Source organism: Polistes fuscatus, unplaced genomic scaffold, assembly GCF_010416935.1.
Source record: "Polistes fuscatus isolate 324 unplaced genomic scaffold, CU_Pfus_HIC Scaffold44, whole genome shotgun sequence".
In the NCBI taxonomy this organism is placed as follows: domain Eukaryota; kingdom Metazoa; phylum Arthropoda; class Insecta; order Hymenoptera; family Vespidae; genus Polistes; species Polistes fuscatus.
The window spans coordinates 87,635-111,923 of NW_025113123.1; the positions used below are offsets into that span (position 1 = coordinate 87,635).

Below are 24,289 nucleotides of genomic sequence, written 5' to 3' on the forward strand. Positions count from 1 at the left end.
CCTTTTCCAAATCAATGAAACACATATATGCTGGCCTGTTGTATTCAATTGATTTTTCTGTTATTGTCTTATGATGAAAACCGCGTCTGTGCACGATCTGCCTGATCTGAATCCTTGCTGTTCGTCTTCTAGATTCGTTAAGCTGTTAATTTTATTCGTTATAATCTTTGTTGTTAGTTTTAATGAAGTGTTTAAAAGGTTTATTCCCCTGTAGTTTGTAGGCAGCTGTTTGTCTCCTTTTTTAAACATAACTATAGTTGTGCTAGTGCGCCATTCGTCAGGTATTTTGTGTTGGCATAGTATTTTTTGGATTAGGAATGTTAGTTGTTGTGTAGACGTTGGCCACCATATTTTATTAACTCGTTTTGGATGCCATCTTGCCCTGAGCTCTTCCTATTCTTTAGTCTTCGAATAGCTGTTTCTACATCACTGGACTCAATTTGTATGTCGCTTCTGGTTATTATTTCTGGCGTATTTAGTTCCGTTTGAGGTTCTTCTGATTTATAGAGCTCTGTTAGATAGTTAATCCAATTTTCTTTTTGATCTGGTTTGTTTCTATCATTTCATTGACCTCCTTTCTTTGATTTCTAATAAATCGCCAGATTTGTTTTTGGAGTCCATAGAAGTCACTCTCCATTCTTTTCGAAAAAATCTCCCAATAATTTTGCTTTGTTTGCCTTACTAATGTCGCTGTTTGATTCCGGATTCGTCTATACGTTTCGTATGACTCAGGTGTTCTTAATGTCCTATAGTTAAGGTATGCCATTTTCTTTTTTTTGCATATTTCCTTAATCTCTGGGCGGAACCAAGGAGTTTTGATCATTCTAGCCCGGTTTTTTACAGTTCGTGTTCCCAGGGCTTCATATGCAGCTTCTAAAATGTTGGTTCTTAGTTTCTTCCAGGCTATGTTTATGTTATCTTCTTCTTTTATTGGGTTTTTTCGATTTTTTCTTTCAACCTGTTCTCGTATAGTTGTTTGGTTGATAAGTTCCATAGTGACTCGATGTTTATTTTCAATTCTTGAGTTGCTCGTGCAAGATTTCTTTGGGGTTTAAACTTCATTCTTATCTTTGCTAATAGCAGGCTATGATCGCTTCCTACATTCGCGGAGTTTAACGTCCTGATATCTAATATTTGGTTTGGTTGGACGTATCTGTTGGTAACAATGTAATCAATTGTAGACCTGAAGCCTCTGGTGTTGCTGTATGTAAATTTATAGTGTTCCTTATGATTGTAAAATGTATTATTAATCCTTAGCTCGTTAAATGTGCATAGCTGTGTCATTAGTTCTCCATTGTCATTTAACACGTTTTCGTTGAACCTTTGTTTTATTCCAGGTATTATTTCATTTCCGATGCGGGCGTTAAAATCTCCAAGGATTATCATTTGTTGGTTACTTGGTAATGATCCGACTAAATTTTGTAGTTGGTCGTAGAAGGCTTCTCTTTCTTCTTTCGGTTTATTATCTTCGGGTGCATAGATTGACACTATATTTAATTTTTGGTCTTCCGCTTTCATTTTTACAACCAAGATACGCGAAGATACGTAGCTGCATTCTTTTATGTTATTTTGGTATTTCTTCGACACTGCGATGGCTACCCCTTCTTTTGCCCTGATTTGTTTTTCGACTCCACTATAGACCACTAGGTAGTCGTCGTACTGTATTTGCCCTTTGCCTTTCTTTTTGGTTTCTTGTAAGGCGCAAATATCGATGTTATTGTCCTTCAGTTCTTTCAGGGTTTCTTGATCTTTATTATTAAGTGATTTTATGTTCCAGGTAGCCAGACGCATTATGTGTTCTTTTTTCCAACTCTTTGTCCTTTTTCTTGCTTGGGTCGTCATCTTTGAATCCGTCCTGTTCCGAGGCAAAAACTCTTCTCTATGAGCAAATTTCTTTTTTTTACGTTGGGTAGGGAGCTAGCCTGATCCAACAACCTTCCTCCTTTTCCCGGGCTTAGGACCGGCAACATGATCGCTGATTTCGATGCTCCCATCGATCATGCAGGCATTTTCCTATCCTTCTTCCCAATGATAAGGAATCTCGATATCACTCGTAAAGGCATTTTTCGATTCACTACTATCCACTGGAGTACCGATTAAGGCATCGGTCGCATCAACATTATTAATTTACTTGAATCTATTGGACAATCGGGAAAGTTAGCTGGATTTAAAAATGATACTCCAGTTATTAAAATATTTTCAATATTTAAATAAATATTACCTACTCTCTTAAATAATAGCATCATTTTTTAAATAAAAATATTGATCTCCTTGATTTTTTACTGATAAAATGAAATTGTTATACTGTATTTTGTTATACAAAGGAACACTCAGATTTTCAGGAAAGTCGAAGTTTTTATCCGTTACAACAGGTCTAATACTATTGCTGCACTGGTTGTGCAGATTTAAAAAATTTTTGTTTAAATTATGTAGGATTCGTGAAAAAATTGGGCCGTTGGACAGACTGGACCGGGACTCGAACCCGGATCTTCCGCTTTCCGGGCGACTGCTCTTTAACCAATTGAGCTATCCAGGGCCCACCGTCCAATCTCCTCACGAATGCCTATTTAAGTGTTTGGCTTGGAGGTGCTCGCATCCCACAATTATATAAGAAGCTTTTAAATGGAAAAAAACTGAATGAATCGAGATGACCGAAATTCAAAACATCATTAGGTAGATGAATCAAATTATGAGTATTATTTAGAAGTTTTATTTATTATTTTTATTATTTAGATTTTTATTATTATTATTACTTAGAAAGTTTTTACTATAAAGCTTAGTAGAGTTCTCTACAAAATATTTTAATAAATACTTAGAATACTCATTATTAGTAATACAATCTTGTTCATGACATAAAATTCAAATCGCATAGTGGAAATTTATAAAATGAATTAAATATTTTTTGGCATCTAGCAAAACAGTTGGACCAATATACAATAGAAATAATCGAAATTCATTTGCATTGTACCGATTCACATATTTTAATTGACGAGGTTTTTTGCGAATTGTTGTGGTAATGTCTGTTTTTATCGATAGACAAATCACATTGAATTCAGTTTTTTTATAGCAAAGATCAGAAATTTGATGAACGTGGAATTATGACACTGTCCTGAACGATGGCAAAAGGTCATCGACAAAAACGGACAGTACGTAATTGAATAAAGTTTTATTTTTTAGCAAACATTTTGAATTTCCTTTATTATTTAAAATCTGCAATCACTTAGTTGCCAACCCAATATATATTTTTTCTTTTGTCGTTTTTCTTCTGGTTAATGGTTGTCTAATTATACACTATCTTCAGTTATTTTTCAACTGTTTTCTTCACTTTTGTTTTATTTCGCTCGTTCGTCTTTCCTTACAAAATTTTCTCCTGCATAATAACGTGTCAGTTTATTGCTGGATTTTACAGCGATTAAACAACCAATATCATTCAAAAATATAATATGCATAATAACTATATATTTTAAAGTAAAAATGTCTATTACAAAAAGTATTGATAGTGTATCAGAAGTTGAAGATATAGTGAATGGAGAATCAATACACAGTGAAGTAACAAAATTTAGATTATAAGATGCAGTCGTATACTTTCAAAGTTTGCTAGTTGCAAATTATTTAATTGCCTCAGAATCTTCAGCTTCAATATAATATGAAGCTATGTTAATTGGTGAAGAAATATATAACAGGATATTAGAAATTCTTTCCGAAAACATTACCGTGAATGGTGAAAAACTTGTATTGAAAATGAAACCTGTGAAAAAAAAATTTCCGAAGACATCGAAGGTGATGTCTCAAACGACGAATATGATATTTCGGACGACGAAGGTAATAACTACAAACCAGAAGAGAAACGACGAAAGAAAAAATAAATCAGTTTAGACTATAATGTGAAAGTAATTAATATAGTAAAAGCACATCCCAAATGGAAACTGCGAACGTTGCAGACGAAAGGATGTTGTCATTTAAAGGAAAAGAAGCTTGTATCCAAATGGAAAAAGGAAATAAAAGAAGCCGGTGGTATATTATATAAGTATAATACTATTGATTCTTGAACTTTCAATCGTTTTGTTGAAGCTAGGGAAAATTGTCGACGTTAAATCGTTATGTAAAAAATATAAAAATGTCATTGTAACTTCGTCAAAGTCTGGAAAGCTCACGACAGAACTATATCTTTAAGACACAGCCCGAGTTATACGATGAAATATTCCAAATGACGATCAATCGCCTTCCTGCACAATTAACCCATTTGCATCCAAGCGCTAATATATTGCTATATATACTGCGACTGTCTGCTATCACCAAACGCCGAATGTATCTATGAGTTGCCACTGATTCGTCGTCGAGAAATCTCATTTTTAGCGGGACAAACCTTGCAGTCGGAGGAGCCTACATTTTATACGGCAGACATTTTTTTTGGTAATAACATCCCGGCAGACAAAGAAAACCTTACCTACAGCCCGTGCATAGGTATGTATATGAGTACTGTACTACACAGGGTCTTTCGCCTAACTCGACCACCTAAAATATGTAGTTTATTTCGTACGATAGAAAAAAATGTTAAAGGAAAAAGATATTCTGTCCGAAGGCGCCAATATAGCGTGAGGCCGAATTTTTTTCCAAGGTTATTTTTTTAAGATATCAAGGTCATCGTATTTTTTTTAAATAGGACTGCATATTTTTACTACAATATTCTTATAGATTAAAAAAACTGGTGTGTGTACTTATGTACGCACGTCAGAAGTTATACTTCTTTGGCGTACCAAAATGAATATAGCATCAACAACCTCAAAAAAACCTGCAAAAAAAATAAATATAATCTTATTTATTTATACATGAAGAAGAAGAAGGGTTTAATTAAAATAAATAAGAAATAAAATAAGAAATAAAAAATGAAATAAGAAATAAAAAATAAAAAAATTCATCAAATAATAAACTTTGAGGTAAATTTTCTTCGCCAGGTGCAATGCGTAAATATTGTTCTTCATCCCACATTAATGTCAGTTGGTGCGCCGTAAGACTCTCTTCTACAGGAATGTGTTCGCTGACATCATTTTGTCCAACTTTGTCGTGAATTTGATTATTATTAAAATAATAATCATTAATTTTAATATCGTACGTTCTATACAATGGAGACGGCATTAAAAATTGTAGCCAAGCTTTAATTGTACGCTTGTTAACAATGCCATGTAAGTAACTAGATCGGTCAATTTTCTTACGTTTAATAAGTACATTTATACAATAATCGTTATCGATATTTCTTTGAAGAGATTTGACTATTGTATTAACTGAAACAGGCAGGTTAATTAATTGACAATAACTGGCGTATTTACCATTCACATGTCTCAGACGTCTGATCAGCATAAAAGAAATACGAGGCGAAATTAATCTTTCAAAAAATTAAATATAAAGGTGGTAGATGCTGAGGTATATCTGGATATTTGAAGCCGTTATATGTTGATATTAGAGGAATATTCTTCTTGTTTAAAGCTTGTATGCATGTATTACAAAGCTTAGTATTTTCCATAGGTACATTAGGTATAAATTGTATTAGAATATCCTTATGTTCATTAGATGGCTCTTTTAAATCTTTTTTAAACCACAATTTGTCACATACTGAGCATGGATGTCCAAATAAATTGTCCAAGAATTTTATTTTAAATTCCTTATGAGCTTGTTTAAATTGATGGTAATTGCTATATGGTAAATCCATATCAATTTGCTCGCCAGTAGAATGATTAATTACTAACTGGTCTGAAGAGTTAGAGTAAATAGAGGGTACATCTGATTGAGGTAATTCCTGATCCATGATTGTGTCTTGGTTTAACGAATTGCGTTCTTCATCCGGTACAATGTCTTGATTAGACAATACATGTATAATCGAAGCATCAGCTAAATATTGATTATTTCGTGCTTGAGATCGTTAACTTTGCTCCATAGTTGTTAATGTAATGTTTTTTGATGTTATACGATGATGACACGGCATAGAAGAATTTTCCATATGCACATCAGCTTGCACAGTAATATAGTTGTGATAGTCATCTTTTGCAGTAGACAACGATGCTGTTGAACGACCGACGCCTTGTATCGGTACTCCGGTGGTTTTCTTGTCGTTGAAAATGCATTTGTAGGTGGATGAGGAATGAGGGTAGGTGAAAATAAATTAAAGTATATTTTTTGAGCCCAGTCAGTACTAATAAGTACGATTTATTTGGCTCGTTGCAGGGAAAAGCATTTCGGCATAAAAGCCCTGGTTGAAAATACAGTTGTTGTTGATGTGTCGCTGGCTTGCCTATCGGCAGCTATCGCTGATGATGTTAATCAAAAACAGAATATAATTCTGACCACGTGGCCTTCTTCTCTTGTTCCTTTGTTCCGCTGATGTAATAGTAGCGCAGGAGTGTAGTTCTCTTCGAGGTGATCGCTCGCAGGTCTCGTGGTAGAATCATGTTGAAGCGTCAAAGCACGAGCTTTTATAGAAAAACCCGTAGAAACCGTAGCTGTCGATGCATATGATTGGACTAATAGAAATAGTGGGAGAACGCGTGCTATGCGACACAAGCACCCTACACGGAGTTTGATGCGCTCCTTCAGTACACCGTAACTAAGATATTTTTTGTACCTATATCTCGGCGATTATCGATACGTCTCGAGATGTCTCGAAACGATTCCCACTCACTCGCTTGCGTAGGATTGCGCAACAGATGCATCTTGAAGAAGTAAAAGTAAAAAATAAAGACCAAATTCCCAAAAGTACCAAAAAGAAGTATAAGTTCAAAAATAATAATTAGCAGTACTATTAGTTATTGCTGAGAATTTTAAATTGTATAAATTTGTACTGATAATCATAGGCTGAGCCAATGGTTCAGAAGTTACTAGTAAATTCGAAGTCGATGGGGCACAAAAATTCCATTCGCAGACAATTGGATTCCTTGAAGAAATAAATGTAAAATAAATTTTAAATAAAATAAATGTAAGTAACTTCAAAGAACTTCAAAACAAAAAAACCAAACAAAAAAAATAAATAATTAGCAATAATATTAGTTATTGCTGGAACATTTAAATTATTTAAATTTGTTCCGGTAATCACAGGCTTAGCCGATGGTTCGCAAAGTAAATTAGAAGTTGACGGAGTACATAAAATTTCATTCGCAGGCAGTTCATAACCTTTTTGAATATTTTTTCTTCGCAGCCAAGAACCCTACAACGTTTGGCATTAGCGTGCATTATGTTTTCCTTATTTTCCTCATTATTTTCCTTATTTTCCTTATTCCTTTTCCTACAAAGACGATAATCTCTACATTTCTCTGCATTAGTTTTAGGCATATTGAAAACTAAAACAGAAATTTAAATGTATACTGATCCTGGTCAATAAAAAGCTGCAAGAGATTATAGTTTAATAATTACTTCAAAATTAAAAAAATTAAAATAATTAAAATAAAATAAATAAATTTTCAATAATTAATAATAAATAATTAAATTTAAACTGTAGATAAATGTGAACGCTTAATCTTAATTTTTGTATTGTTGCTAAGGAGAATAGTTGAAGATCTACGCTCGATCGGCGCTGTTCGGCGATATTTACGTTGTTAGAATAATTATATTGCGCGCGGAATAGGATAGGCGGCGTATGCGTTAATTAAGTTGCGAGGGCGCGCAAGGGCTGTCGAGATGCGTGCGGACACGCCTTACCATGCAAGAGGCAAGGGAGAGCGTCTTGAGGTGTGCGGGGGGAATAGGATGCGTGGGGCCGTGTGCACGCACGAGTCTCATTCTGGTGGGCACTCTGGTTTGAGCTACCAACAGTGTTTTTTCTCATCTTGAGCTTCTCATTATCTTAGCCTTTTGTTCTAGGCAACGTGAATAGAGCGTGTGTGAGTGAGTGAGGAGTGTGTGGAGTTTTTTGGTTTTTGTTCCCAACAGGCTCTCCACGTGGGCTTCTAGTCGGGCAGTTGTACGGATTTCTACAACCTGTCTTCAGGCTCCCCACGTGGGCGTCTAGCTGGCCAGGTGTAGCGAATTGCCTGCAACCTGCCGTCCGGCTCCTCACGTGGGCTTCTAGTCGGAGCGTTGTACCGTTTTATCCACAACTTGTCTCCAGGCTCCCCACGTGGGCTTGTGGCGAATTATCTGCAACCGGTCGCCAGGCTACCAACGCGAGATAAGGTTCTGGCCAGACAGGCCATCGTTAGGTGCGATAAGAAACCGCGTGCGTTCGATTGTCGTCTTGCGTCGGAAGCGAACGGTAAGAGAGCTCTCTAGCGTGCGACCAAAAGGTACCTCGCGTCGTTTATTCTATTAATATATTTCTTTCAGCGTTTTGTTTGTAATTGTATGCTTCATCAGTTTATTGAATAAAGTTCTCTTGCCCCGGCATTTCTCTCAATTCCGTGAGAGTTTTTATGCCGAGGCAAGTAGCTTTGTGCCGTGTAAAAGTGTTTTGCTCATTTATCTATCCTGTCCTTTCTCACTCATTCCAGCGTTAAACTGTTTAATAGAACTCATTGGGAGGGATTCGACCATTTTCTGGTAACGTATATAATTGCTAGAAACAGACGCTATTGTTTTATTAATTTAAATCGCAACGTGTCCAACAACTTTTTGTACGATTTTTTGGCAAATATTTAGTGAATCTGAAAACTAAAGCCACACAACATTTACTTCTCCATCTTCATTGTATTCAATATGAAATAACTATAATTTTCCTGAATGCCAATATATACTCTACATTTGTAAATAACATAAAATATAACTTCAATAAAAACTTTAACAAAATAAAGATATTAGGAACAATTTAAAAATAAAATACAATTATTAAAAAAATTAATAAAATAAAACAACAAATAAGAAAAAAAAAACTCTTGGTTAAATCAATATAAAGTATAATACTATATTGGCTCATCAGGCAAAAAGTCTTGTAGCATAAAAGCTCTGGTTGATAAATTAAATATATTAAGGAATTGCGGTTTTAACAAAAAATTAAACACTTATCTCACCTCTTGCTCGCTTCGCTTGTATACGGATTCAACAAAAATGTTCACCTCGTTTATGGAAGTATAAGGAATACTTATGCTTTTCTTATTTCGCTTCTAGCTTAAATCGCTTTGTTCGTCGCTTTCTTTGTAAATTCTTTGCTGCTTATCTAAGACGTGTCGTCGTAGGCGTCCAGTGGAAGAATTGGACGAGTGCTTTGTTTAATAGGCCCTGCAGGGCGTGCTTAGCAACGATTTAAAAAGTGGGGAAGGACGTTAAGAAAATTTCCTTATTTTCAATATTTTCGAAATGATTGAGCCGCGTATTTCGAATATACGCTAAGAATCTATAATCTTTATAAATGGTAAATAAATTGTAATTACGTTGAGTGTCTCACGAATTCTGAAGGAAATCCTCGTCAGGCTACGTTCGTTATTTAGTATTGAAAAAGAAGTATAACTTCGAAACAATAAAAAAAAATTCATGTTGCACAATAAGTTTCCATTCTTTCATGCTAAATTCTCCATATTTTTATAATTAATTACATATTACCTATCACAATGATAACATATTATTATTATTATCATTATTAATTTTCCTTGTTACTTTTTTTAATTTTCCTAGTTTATTTTTTAATTTATGTTATTATTATTACATTATTAGTATTATTATTATTATTTTATTTTTACATAGAATATAGTTGATAAAGAAACCTGTTCCTCTTCTCTGCTTGATGATCGATAATATTTTCTAATGGAAGAAGATTATTTTTCTTTTACTATTATATTTTTATTCTCATTTATTTATTGAAGTTATTTAATTTTTTATATAAATATATATATATAGGATTCGTGAAAAAATCTGGCCGTTGGACAGACTGGACCGGGACTCGAACCCGGATCTTCCGCTTTCCGGGCGACTGCTATTTAACCAATTGAGCTATCCAGAGCCCACCGTCCAATCTCCTCACGAACGCCTATTTAAGTGTTTGGCCTGGAGGTGCTCGCATCCCACACTCTACCCCCCGCAACTTTACATTCGACCCCGAATGTTCGTCATTAGATCTTTTTTCCAACGAACCGACAAACCAAAACCTGTGTAATACCTCGATCTTTAATACAGACTTAAACCAACGCTGTATAACTTACACGAGGGTGCTATTCCCAATACAACCTCGATCTTTAATACAGACTTAACCACCAACGCTGTATAACTTACACGAGGATGGAAAACCTTGCCTAGTTCTTCAGCCAATCGTTCATGTCGCCACTGTGCGTCTTATGTCGGCCTAACCTCTCTTTCATAGATGTTCATTTTAATTATTTTTCACAAATAATTGCGCGGTCGTAGAAGTGTGACACAAAGCAAACCTCCATCCCGGCTGAGCCCCCAATTTATATGATTCGTGAAAATATTGGGCCGTTGGACAGACTGGACCGGGACTCGAACCCGGATCTTCCGCTTTCCGGGCGACTGCTCTTTAACCAATTGAGCTATCCAGGGCCCACCGTCCAATCTCCTCACGAACGCCTATTTAAGTGTTTGGCCTGGAGGTGCTCGCATCCCACATATATTTATAGCGTTATAGCGTATTATATACATATATTTATAGCGTGACCAGGTAAAAAGGAGGAGGATTGAAAATATGAGTAGATAAGCTACTAATTATTCTTTTCTATTAAGTTGACTAAATAACTTCAAAAAAGAAAAGAAAAATATTTTCAATCCATCGATATATTATATATATAAGAAAGAATAAAAATAATAACTTCAAAAATATAAAATATAGATATCAGTCCACATTAAATGTAAGGGAGATATATCGAATTACTTTATGCGTCAACGGCCATGGCGCGGTTACAGCATTAGTTCTCGCTCGACCATTTAAGTAAAGCAGCGCTTAGTACGATTAGTATTTGGACGGGTGACCCGCTTGAGTAAAAAAGGGGAAGAAGAAGAGAGACAACTTCATGCCGTAAACTTGAAATCGTTTTGCAGCGCGTCGTAAATACCGACAAACTTCATGGTGTCGTTTTTCCAGACGCTCGGAACCAAATCACTCCCCATTACATTTTCCCTAACGCGCCAAAAGAAATATAACTTCAAAAACCGAATTCAACGGTGTGCAACATTCAGACCTTAAGATGACCTTTACTGAAAAAATTGTGAAAAGTTTGTCAGGAACAGCAGTACGCCCTCAGAGGACGGTAATGAAAAAACAAATGCAATCAACGTGTACGACACTCATACAAGCAAAAAATCTTCTCATGTACATGAGGTAAGATTTTGTTGTCTGCTTACATGTTATTACCGAAAAAAATGTCTGCCGTATAAAATGTAAGCTACTAATACTAGAATAAAAAATATATTAAAATTTCAGAGTTGTTAAAGTACATTTGATATTTGATTTTGTTTCAAAAGTGTCTGCCATAACTTTGGAATCGTTATAATCGTCTGCCATTCTTTCTTTTGAGTAATAATAACGGTAAATAATAACATATCTAAATATAAGCCTTGATAAAAATGTTTTTAAAATTGGTCTAAATTTTGTATCTTTGCTACTTGAGTGACGTCATAGGAATCGCCGCTGAGCTCAGTTAATCTCCCTTTAATGTATGGTAAGTATGAGAGATCGACTGGACTAAATTTGGACTTTAATAAAATATGTTGTGTCGTTTTTCCATGGGCTCTTAAGCAAGAGAGGAAAAGAGGAATAAGCAGAAGGAAGGTAGGATTGAGGTGGGGTATCAAAAAGACTATTTACAAAAGAAGAAATGTAGATCGCTATACATTACAACAAACTAAAGAATAAAAACATCCTATACGAAACAAAACTAGAGTGTTAATTCGCAATTTTTTAACGTGCTCTTTGGATTTTTTAAAGTTATACTTATTTTGGCGCGTTTGGGAAAAAATGATGTGAGTGAATTTTTGCGGTATGTGCGCACCCCAATCAAACAAACTTCTGAAAGTGATCAACGTCTTTCGGTATTTACGATTCGCGGGCGAAGCAATTTCAAATTACCGGCATAAAGTAATTCGGTATTATCTCTCTTACATTTAGTGTGAACTGATATCTATATTCTGATATTTTTTCAATATTAAATAACGAGCGTGGCCTGACGAGGATTTTCTTAAGAATTCTTGTGACACTCAACGTGTTAACGATCTATGTACGATCCATAAAGATTGTAAATTCTTAGCGTATATTTTCGAAATACGCGCCTCAATCCTTTCGAGAATATCGAAGTGAGAAAATTCTTTCTTTGTAAGAATATGAGAATATCTATATCGGAATGTTGTTATCGCGCCTCTACACTCTTCCAACCTTTGCTGAGTACGTCCTGCTGGATCCATTAACAAAGACACTCGTCCTATTCTTCCACTGGTTTATTATTGTTATTACATGTGGTGGAGATTGATATTATAAAACTGTGCATATTTTCAAAATATCTTCAAAAACATTGATTATTTGTGAATATTACTAATCAAAGTTTTTTTTGAGGTTAATTGAGGTATTTATTATTATTTATTAATTCTTTGAGGTTAACTCTGAGAGAGAGGTATGTATTATTATTTTTTAGTTTTATTACGTTTTGTTCCTTCTCTATAGTGATCATCAATTTAGATTGAAAATGAATAAACTGGATAATATGCTGTGCGATTTTTCATACTTTAACCATAGAATGACAATTCTCTGATTTTAATCTAAGTATACCGATGAGTTACAAATCGTTCTCTTTATCCTGATATTATAACAGACAATAGTAAGTAGAATAGTAATATTATGTTCAGTTAAAATACTTTACAGAGTAACAAAAATTTAATATAATATATTATTTTATAATTCAATTTATGGGGCTCTGCTTCTCTTTTTATATTTTTTATATTTCAAACATAAACTATTTTCTTAATTAGGATTAGCTAAGTATGCAGCTCTACATTTTTTATTCCAATCAAAGACCATAATACATCCAAGAAAAATACTCCATTCCAGCAACGGATCTATGCGTATAAATTTCATTTTCCAATGGTTAATGATGTAAAAATTTCTTTTAACTAATGTCTCCTTCGTAGAGAGATTTCATGTGAATTATTATGCAAATATAATTTAACCATAGTTACAAGGAATAAGCAAGACATGAATCTTTTAAAAGGTAAATATAATAATCTTGCTTCTGAAAGAATCAAATATTATAATTCTCTTTAAAATTCTCATGAAAAATATTTATTCAAAGCATTAAAAAACTTATTCTCTTTGCATAGATGATCAATTATTTTACTGGAAGAGAGTGCGCATTATTTTCAACAATGATAAGAAAAAGCTGATGACACTGAAATTATAAAAGATTTTGGAAGACTCCTTCTTTTTATTCACACTGGGAAGAAACCATGTGCATTAGTAATCTATCAAAAGAATTAAAAAAAGAATGCATGTTATTTATAAATTATTTTCTACAATAATTCTTATTAAACTATAATCTTTTGCAGCTTTTTGATCATTATCAGTATACATTTATATTTTTGTTTCAGTTTCCGAGATTTTTAAAACTGGTTCTGAGAAGTGTAATGCCTATTACTATCGTTATAAAAATGTATCCGAAAGAAAGTATCCATGACAAACAAACGCGGAACGTTGTAAGGCATATAGGCTGCGAACAAAAATGTTTTGTTACGCAGAAGAAGTATTAGGGGGACCGGAAAGTAATGTTGTTTCTGCGCATACCAATACTTGATTGTCATTTGTCAGCTCATTGTTTGGTTCAGAGGCGTACCAAAGACATTGTGAGGTTATAGTGATTTCTTTACTTATAGACAATTGAATTACAATTTTTTTTGTAATTTTGGGTAAAATGGCCAGCCAAATACCAGAAGAGGTACACATCCGGCATTGCATGCTCTTTGAGTTTCGCAAGGGAAATAACGCAACAGTTGCTACCAAAAACATTTGCGATGTTTATCCAAATGCACTGGACATTCGTAAATGCCAAAGGTGGTTTTCCAAGTTCAAATCGGGTAATTTTGATCTTTCCGACTCGTATCGATCAGGAAGACCATCAGCGTTAGACAACGACGTGTTAAGGGCGGAAGTGGAAGCAAATCCGTGTCAGACGATCGAGGAATTGTCAAACAGTCTCAACCAACCTTGGTCGACCATCCAAGAACATTTGAAGCAGATTGGGAAAGTAAGCAGAGCAGGTGTTTGGGTCCCGCATAATCTGTCCGAACAGAATAAGGCTAACCGATCAATCACATGCAACTTATTGCTTCAACGACACAACACAGAAGCGTTTTTTGATCGCTTGATCACAGGAGATGAGAAATGGGTCCTGTATGATAACCCAAAACGCAAAAGGCAGTGGCTCTCTCCAAATGAAATCCCTCGGAGTACTGCTAAGCCAGGTTTACACCCCAAAAAAGCGCTTTTGTGTGTTTGGTGGAGTATTCGCGGCATTGTTCATTTTGAATTACTGAAACCTGGACAAACTGTTACTGCAGACCTCTACAGCGAACAATTGCAGCGAGTCAATCAATCTTTAATTCAAAAGTGGCCAGCGATTGTCAACCGAAAAGGCGTCATTCTCCAACATGACAATGCAAGACCGCACTGCGCAAGGCGAACTCTAGAAAAAATTAATGAATTGGGGTGGGAGGTGCTGCCTCATCCACCATATTCGCCCGATGTTGCACCATCGGATTTCCACTTATTCCGAGCGCTGCAACACTTTTTAAGTGGCAAAACATTTGCAAATTTGGATGATATCCAAAATGCCATCTCTAGATATTTTGCCGAAAAACCAATTAATTTTTATCGATCAGGGATTGAAAATTTACTCACTAGATGGCAAAAGGTTATTGACAATGATGGGGAATACATCATTGATTAAAAATAAAGACTCGTTAAAAATGTATGTGTTTGTATTTAGCGTAAGAAAACGACATTACTTTCCGGTCCCCCTAATTTAATTTCAAACGTCCGTAGATAAGTACACACACCAGTTTTTATTGGGGTTTGATTCGGTCTTAAAACCACCAATAGTAAGTATAATTTAACTTTTTCATTTCTTGAATGTCTCGCCAAGGGACTCTCGTGTCATAACGATATCCCAACTCAGAAGCGCAGTTACAAACTCAAGTTGGTAATTGTGTGTGTGTGTCAGTTACGATTAACTTATTTGGCTCTATACCTTGAAACATAATACAACTACGGAATTGTTTTCATATTTTGAATCATACCAAACCTATCAAGATAAAGGAAGGCATCAGAAGGAATGAATCCTTTAAATAGAGCAGCCTTTATATAGTTATCATCAGGATATGATATTGATGAGATTAGATTGTTGCAATTTACAGCAGCCGCGTTTGCAAAATAATTTTCGTGTTAATTTAATTATAAATCTATCAGTTCTTTTAATATTAGCTTTATCGTAAATAATTTTATTGCGGATTTGTATAGTCCCAAGCAAGCTCTCAGACATCGTCTCTCAAATACGCGAAGTTTCTCTATCATACTAGCGCAGATGTACCGTATCTCGCAGTCATAAGTCCAAATAGGCCTTATGAGAGTTAAATAGCAGATAATTTTTGCTTTAGCTGATAACGCACGTGATTGGAATAGTCTAACGTATAAAATATGCATGGGTTTTAGCTTTTTTAAATTGCAAATATGGATGAATATTCAGTAAAAACCTTTTATCAATATATAATCCAAGATATTTGACCTTTCTTTTGTTTAAGATTTTTTTGCTTGAAGACGGATCAGCGTTTAAATAAAATAATTTATAATTTTTTACAATTCTACGCGAGGCAATTCTTATAGATGGTCTGAATAGTATTGTTTCGCATTTGTCAGTGTTTACTTTTAATTTTCATGCAGTATAATAACTGAAGATCTTATTAATCTCTAGTTGCAAGTCCATTTGAATTTTTTTTTTTTTTTAATCTTTTTCTTCTCTATACGTTATTACGTCATCAGTAAACGTTATCAACGAGCAACTAGTTTTGTCAAAACCAAATAATTGTAATGTATCGTCCCTGTAGAGATATTAAAAAGTACAGATGAATTTATAGTACCTTGTTGAAGACAATTTGTAATTACATATACGTTCGATTCCTGATCTCCGATCATTACACGATTACTAATCATGTTATTCATTAATTTTATCACTACTAATCGAAAGTTTTTCTTTTTTAGTTTATAAATAAGGCCATTGGTCCATACAGTGTAAAATGTTTTCTCCAGATCGACAAGACATGCACTAACGAACTTGTCCCCTTTAAGAGTCTAGTTAACATCAGACAAGAGCTTATTAATAGCAAGGTAGAGTGACGTTTTTTAAATCCGTACTGATTCTCAGATATAACGTTATTAATTAAGCAAACATTTATATTTATATCATACATTATTTTTTCATAAATTTTTCCTATATTGGAAAGCATACTGATTTGATAATTATTAAAATCTGTAAAGGAGTAATATTAGTTTAGGATAGATATAGGATAATCTAATCTTAGTTTGTATAAGATAGAATAGAGAATTTATGTCACTATAAAATCCGTAAGATAGGGTCCTTTTAAGAAAAGGATATAATATTTATTTCTGAACAAATAGCATCTGGTGATCTAGACTGTGGAGATTTTATAGACTGTGCGCTTTGTACGCACTCCCACTCTAAGGTGTTACGTAGATTTGAAAGAAAGACGGTTGATGACCAATAATGGGTCGGAAAAGGGACTAGGACCTCCTTGCGTCCCCTTTCCCTCTCCGTCGGCGGTAAGACCGATGCATAAGAAAAGAAAAAGAGTTAGTCTTATGATTGCACTGGAGTTATGCCTGATGATTGCGCCTCGAAAAGTCTTATGATTTAGTCTTAGGAAGTCTTATGGTATTATGCTGAGGTATTAAGTGGTCGTATTATGTGAAAGTGTAATGTGGCCTTATTGAGTTTTATGTCTTATGTCTTACGGTTTTACGTCTTATGTTTTCTTATGTTATGCTTATGTAATTACGAAGATTTACGTTTAAGTGATCTTATGTACGATTAACTATATGTGTATTCCAAACTTTTAATCCTGACAAACTGTTATTTAAATAATAACGCCCTTTAACCCTTGCACCAAGACAGAGGGACTCGTTACACATCTGACGCTATTTTACCCTTCTTTAAAATAGAAATAACTTTAGCAGATTTCCTAACATCGAGAAAAATACCATAACTTAGTAAGTTATTAAACAAAATTGTATAGCACGCACTATATTTTAGGAAGTTTTTTTAATATAAAATTTGGTATTTGATTGTTTCCTGCAGATTTTTCGTTGTTAAGATTTTTAAATTTTAGTTGGACTATTTCTAAATTTGTAAAGTATGTGTAGCACGCGTTGTTGGTTGTTTAGGGTTTAAAGCGTTGTTATTTTCACTAAACGTGCATACGGTTTGGGGATGAGCGAGGGTTATTTCATCTAATATTAAGTTTACTTTACTGTCTATAAAATTTCTAAAAACGTTATTATTTATTAGTTCGGTTTGATTGTTAACAGACATATAATGAGCAGCAAGTAGATCAATTTTTGTCTTGTCGTCGCGAATGACGCTACTTCCCATAGTCGTCTATTTCAATCAAGCGACCGTCAATTCCTACTGTGATAAGCAAATCAGTTTTGCCGGCTATGACTTCAAAATTGCTAATATTTTGTCGGCTTTTACTACGAAATAGTTTTTTAATTTTTCTTTTCTTTAATCTTCTCCTGATTTCAGCAATCATATTGACAAGGTTGTAAATCAAGTGCTCTTTTGCTGCACTTTGACATTTCTATTTCCTCAGATTCCTTAATTATTTATTAAATAATTTTTCTTTTTTCTGCATATTAATTATATATTTGTTTGAATATTTCTCAGTAAAATTAATTGCTTTGTGTTTTGGGGAAGAACTCAGTGTAAGGTCCCCTTGTTAGACTGTCTCCTTGTCTGATTCTGCTCGTTATGAAGATCTTTTTCGTTGTCATATTGCCTGTTCTTATTATTGTTGTGTTTTAGGTGTTAACCCTTTCGCTACGGGCGGATTCTCCGCCGCGTTGCTTCTGCTGAACAGGGCACTGCGACGCGCCGCGACATCACTGCACGCTACGCGACGCTGATCATCAGCGGGAGTACCGCGGCGAAGAACCCAAGCTGCTTGAATGTTTTTAAGGGGGGTGGGGTAGGATATTTAATTTCTGTTTTCGATTTTTTTAAACTTTTTGAGGCGAAGGTATCATATTTCAGGAATATTCTGAGAAAATTTCAAGTCGATCTGAGAGAAAATGACGGAGATACAGCATTTTTAGTATGCTTTATATTACAAAAAAAGCATTAATCGAGCTGATATCAAAACAACGCTTTAAAGCAAAGAAGGTCGGGTTAGACATAGATAAGAGCAAAAACGTATTCTGGACACCTCTGATTACATTTCTATAATGTACAGACCCAGAATTGACGACTCTATGAACGTAAAAAGAAACTTATGAGATGAATTTTGAAATTTCTCAATGTCAAACTTTATATCGATTTTCCCATAACTTGCGTTTTAAAAGTCGGTGGACATTGTCACTCAAAATCTACTGAACCGATCGATTTGATTTTTTGCACACTTTTTCTACACATATTAAGTGAGGTAACGCTGTGGAGGTGTTTTTGTTTTTTTAAATTTAAGTATTTTCTATATGAGCTCAAATGTTGATTTTCTGGTCGAAAATCGAATTTTTAACTTTAGAATGCCACCAAAAATAAAAAAAAAATTTTTTTTTTCTCGACAGGGCTACCTAGATAAACTTATAAACTAACAGAATAGATTGGGTTTTTTTGTTTTCGATTAGCCAGTCTTGAGATCTGATGTCCACTGCAAAACGCGTTTTTTTCGTGGCGCCTGACAAAACTTGCTTCTTCTGGTTCAAATCTTTATATTTTTTCACGAAAATTTCACAGAGTATTCTTGAAATATGACTTGACAATAACCCATTAGAATAACATCATTTATATTAACCGTTTCTTCAATAATAATTCATAAAAATATGCCATTTTTCGACCGAATTAACCCTAACCCCCTTAAACAAAAAGAATTTTTCTCCAAAGAATATTTATAAATAAAGAGTATTTCAGGGTATTTATAACGTCTTAGCATGCGTTCTTTAATTTACAGTATGGCAGCAAATAACATTATGCAATATAAATAATATAATATAATTGTACGATTATAATGGCATTTGATAATGTTGTAACTGCGTATGATATTTTTCAAAGCATGTGATGTTACACACAGGCCAACATTGCAAATTTTTCACTGCTATCGCTATCTCCTCCTCTTGTTATTGCTTGAACAGACTAAGCACTTTCGCAGCTGATTCTTCCGTTTTATCTTTTTATTTGTATATAGTGACGGGGAGTATCTTCCAGTAAGGCGAAGAGGATTTTCTTCTCTTGATTTATTCGCCATGGTATTCTTATTGTAAGATTGATAATGAGTTAACCCCTTGCACTATTTTGACGAGTTTGATTCGTGATGAAAATTTTAGGCCAAACATGGATGTCACGAGTCGGGCTCGTTGTTCAGTTCCAGATCAAACATGAATATCACGAGCTTGACTCGTACTCGACATTTCAGGCCGAACATGAATATCACGCGTCCGACTCGTACTCGACATTTTGCGGTCGGTCGTAAAAATAGGTTACAAATTTCGGCACGCGTGCTCCGCCGCTCGCCTTTCACAGCGATGATCGATGCAGCCGCGTTTGGTCTGGCGTTTCCTGAGGTTTCGAATAGTGCAAGGGTTTAAAATTTGACGTATTGATTCTAGGTGAAAGCTTGCCATTTTTATTTGTTTTCCAGTTTGTAACTTATATAGACAATAAGCGTTCCAAACGCATATGTCAATTAAATGGAAAAAATATATTATTTTATAGTCTTTAAAATAGACGATATATTTTAGTTCGAGTTATGTTTTATTTAATACCGTTATGTCCGGCCTATGACATTCTAGAAAATTTATTAATTCAATACGTTTAAAGTTGCTTACAAGAGAGTTTATATTTAGTGAAGCTACCTTAAACTGAAAATTTGTTCTTAAATAACTACTGTTGGCCATAATGAAGCGATAATAAACTACCTACTTAAGCGCTAATTTTATTAAACTAAATGTTTAAGAAACTAATGTTTAAGAATGTTATTGTTTATCGGTTCTAGCTTCCAGCTGGGCGTGCTTGGAAAGACAAGGATCTGCGCTGCAGGTAAAGCTGAGGGCACATGGAGAAGCTGAGATTGTCCCTGAGGAGTCCTGCTATCCATTGGATAATAAGTTATTTTTTTTCTGTAAGAAAGCTCGATTATTAATTTTCTTTGTAACCTATTCTTATACAGCTTTTTTTACGTTGATTTTTAACCCATTTGCATAATCCATCTACTTTACATGCCGTGTTGAAACATTCGTGTTGACGATCGGCTCGTATCACCGCGCGTGGTCGGTTGTAAGTGCAGTACACGACACCAGAATTGTTTGTGGAGTTGCTTTAGCATATACTTTATAAAAAACTTGATACAAAGTTTTACATAGTAAATAACGCATTTGTTTATAAAAAAAGAAAAAGAAAAATTATTTTATAGATAAAATAACAAATTTATTTTTCGTGGAATCCCTTAAAGTGATCAATACATAATGCTTCATTACAAACGTGGCATTTATAGATCGTTTCTCTTCGCAAAGACTTAGATAAGAATACAATGCATCGTTTTGAAGTTCTTTTTCCTTTTGCTGGAGTTGGAGGTATCCGTATGAGAAAATGCCTACCACTATATCGCGTTTTCGAATCATTGATAGATGCCTAGTTTATTTATATATTAAGTAAATATTTTGTAATAATTTCTTTAACTAATTTTTGTTTATAAACATAAAAAGCTCGATCTTTGTTATTTTTTTTTAAAAGTACGTAATTTTTTAATAGTTACCATGATAAAACACAGTCGCTGTTCGCGGATATATCCGCTCTTGGATGCAAATTGGTTAAAATAGCGGACTTTCTCTCTTTTTTGTATTCTCTATAGGAGGCTAGGTGACCAAATTGGTCACAGCTAACACAAAACGGCTCTGGGATCTTGTCAGAACCTGAAGCGTGCGCTTCTGCTTTAGGCATGGTCCTCCTTGCATTTTATACATCTGCAGTCGAGGTTGCAGTTTGATGCTGTGTGGTCAAATCGTTGGTAGCCTTTGCATTGTAGTACTCTGTTTTTTTTAAGCCTCTCCCAAAAAACGTTATCACTCTTCATGACTTTATACACGATTAAAGTCACTACATTTTTTAACTTGTATTATATGCCTACTATTGTTTATGCGCTTAATATGAAAATTAGCGCCATCTACTGCATGTTTTAACAAGCACATTGAATCTCTACTATCTTTTTGGAAGACTACGATTGAGGGTGGCCGCCTGTCACTATTGGAACCGGGAGTTTTCATTGATGGTGATTTCCGAGCACTTTCTTTTATGATCGGTGTGCGATTAAACGGCATACCGGTCTGGCTATTAAAAGCTGAGTTGGATAGCTTTGTCCTATAAATGGTTTTATTTTCATCTAATATTAGCGATTAGATTCGTTTCGACGACTGTGGAGGGGTCTTCCTCCAAGCCAATTTCCATAGACTTTTTACAAGATCGCGATGATAGCAATTTATTTTTTAATTCTAGAACAGCTCTCATGGTCTCCAATTTCTTCTTGAGGTTACCAATATCAAAAAGAAGCTTCTTATTTTTTGCACTAATTAATGAATTGCTATCACTGTGTATTTTTTTCGGCGCCATCTTTTCCGTTATACACGGAAAATTCGGCTTTTGGATAGCTTTATTTTTTGTCTTAGACTTACAAGGGAACCTTTCACTAGGACCCCCACAGATCTTAACGAGCTTTGGTAGATTAGTAGTATACTTTTATGGTGTTATCGTGGTAAAGGGTTTTTTCAAAATGCCTAGCCATTTTTGAGAAAAAAGGTTTAAAATTTTGATTTTTGTTGTATATATGTTTATATTATCTTAATTTCAACCGTGTATCAAGTTGTGTGAGAACGTCAGCAGTAGCGTTCTCGCTTCTCGCTTCACATCATTGTTAATGATTAGAATATATACGAATGTTATTTGTTAGTATATTGAAGATTTATCTATTTTTATATACCTGTTAAAAAATAAAATGTTAACTGTAATTCAAGTAATCAATTTTCCTTTATTATTTGCGCAAGATGTTAAAAAATTTATTATTTCTAATTTTTTTGTAATAAATAATTTTCTCCTTCCTGTATATATTTAAAAATTAAGAAATATGAAAAAAAACATTAAAAAACAGATAGAAAAAAATTATTAAAAAAACTTCCTCCACGAAAGATAGAACACTGGCTAACGGCGCGAGAAGCGAGAACGCTAGTACTGACGCTATCACGCCACTTGATACACGGTCAAAATTAAGATAATATAAACATATATACAACAAAAATTAAAACTTTAAAACCTTTTTTCTCAAAAATGCCTAGGCATTTTGAAAAAAACCTTTACCACGATAACACCCTAAAAGTATTCTACTAATATACCAAAGCTCGTTAAGATCTGTGGGGGCCCCAGTGTAAGGTCTCCTTGTTAGTCATTTAACTAAGGCTAATGCAGCTACATTAGTCTTACTTCCTTTCTGTCATTGAGATTCGACAAAGCTTTTTGGTTCATACTGATCGCTTGACATAAAGTCCTTCGTGCTCTCTGTATTTGGCGACTTTATTTCATCGCTACTATCGTCAGGAATATTCCTGACTTCTTTATCTATATCCGTATCTACTTTATTACACTTTAGTACACAAAAAATAATAAGGAATATTTAACTTTATATACACAAATTAAATATAATACATTAACTAAATTACGCTTTATTGCGTATTACTGCTTCAATCACTGTCTTGGAACTTCTCTGTTTACGTCCGTTCGCTACGATCTTCGTTACTGTGACCTACGCCGGCGTGCTACTTGATAAACAATTGAATTTACAAGTATATTAAGCACGCATACAAAGAAGAGGAAATTTTAAAAACTTTTTTCTCAAAATTGGCCGGCCAGTGAACGAAAATATTTTACCGCAAGAATACCTTAACCACTTGCTCAGGCAATATATTTCACTGACGCGTGCCATGCACGTCGTTTTTGTTTCTCTGACAATCGCTTGACGACATGTGTAACACGTAGCTGCGTTCCAGTAACAAAAGCATCTCGACGTGCCTGGCACGTCTTTCCACCGCAAGTGTTAAAGGTGTACTATTGATATACACCAAAGCTCGTAAAAATACGTTAGTGTACAACCGAAATGTCTCCTTATAAGTCAGATTCGAACTCTTTACGACGTTTCAAAATAATGATTTTCATTTTCGTCGTAAATCTTAATAAATTTTATCTCTTCAAGAATGTCGATTTCTTCATTACGAAATGGGATGTGTAAAGTTCCCATTTCCCTTTTATATTATTGACATCTGAGATTATATTATAAATTCTATAACGAATGATGCGTTGTTGCTTTCGACGAATATACATTCATTATGATTTTTTAGTAGATTTAGCAACGAATTGGGCAAGTGACAACTCTTTTATTTCTTCTGGCTGCTGCTCGTACTTGTCTAACCAGTTTTTCTTCCAAATATTTGTTTAATTCTCGTCGGAAATAAATTTCTTCAACTCTTTTTGTATTCGTCAAATACGCTATCGTTCCATAGGCCATGTGGTCAGTAGAGATATAAACTCCTGAGACAGAACTTTTGGACATAGGTTCATGAAGTAGGTACCACGTTGCTTCTTGAATCGTCAATTCAACAGTATTGAGTATATTAACACTTATTTTCTTTGTTATTTCAACCATGTCGAACTCTGGGTTCTCATTCATTATTTCAATTCTTTGTCGCTGTAAATTGCTAATATCTCTATTTATTTTATTAACGTATTCAACAACGAACGCGACACAAGAGTATTCCTCGATAATAAACTGCATATCTGTATTTGATTGTAATATATTAAGAATGAAAGGATTAAAAGAGTTGTGCCATTTTTCACTTTGTTGTCGTGTTGTAAAAATACTTTCGGTCAAATAATTTCAGCTTCAAGAATACGAAAGTAATCCATATTAGAAGAAATTGGATTTTCTTTATAAAAAGATTCAATGTTTTCATAATCATTGTTCTCGTGGTTGGTTTGTAATTGTTTATAACACTGAGCATAACTGACATATCCTGGACGATTTTTCTGCATTGGTTTTAATGTCGTGGTGAATTTACATT

General features: G+C 34.4%; 1 protein-coding gene across 1 annotated transcript; it reads left to right on the plus strand.

Annotated features, from left to right (window-relative positions):
• Window positions 1–13,820: 13,820 nt before the first annotated feature.
• LOC122521624 (histone-lysine N-methyltransferase SETMAR-like) lies at window positions 13,821–14,855 on the plus strand. Its single transcript, XM_043642468.1, has one exon. The coding sequence runs from the start codon at window positions 13,821–13,823 to the stop codon at window positions 14,853–14,855; it is 1,035 nt and encodes a 344-aa protein (XP_043498403.1).
• The last annotated feature ends 9,434 nt before the right edge of the window (window positions 14,856–24,289 follow it).

Coding starts and splice junctions, on each gene's coding strand:
- LOC122521624 (XM_043642468.1), top strand. CDS start 13,821: ATGGCCAGCCAAATACCAGAAGAGGTACACATCCGGCATTGCATGCTC.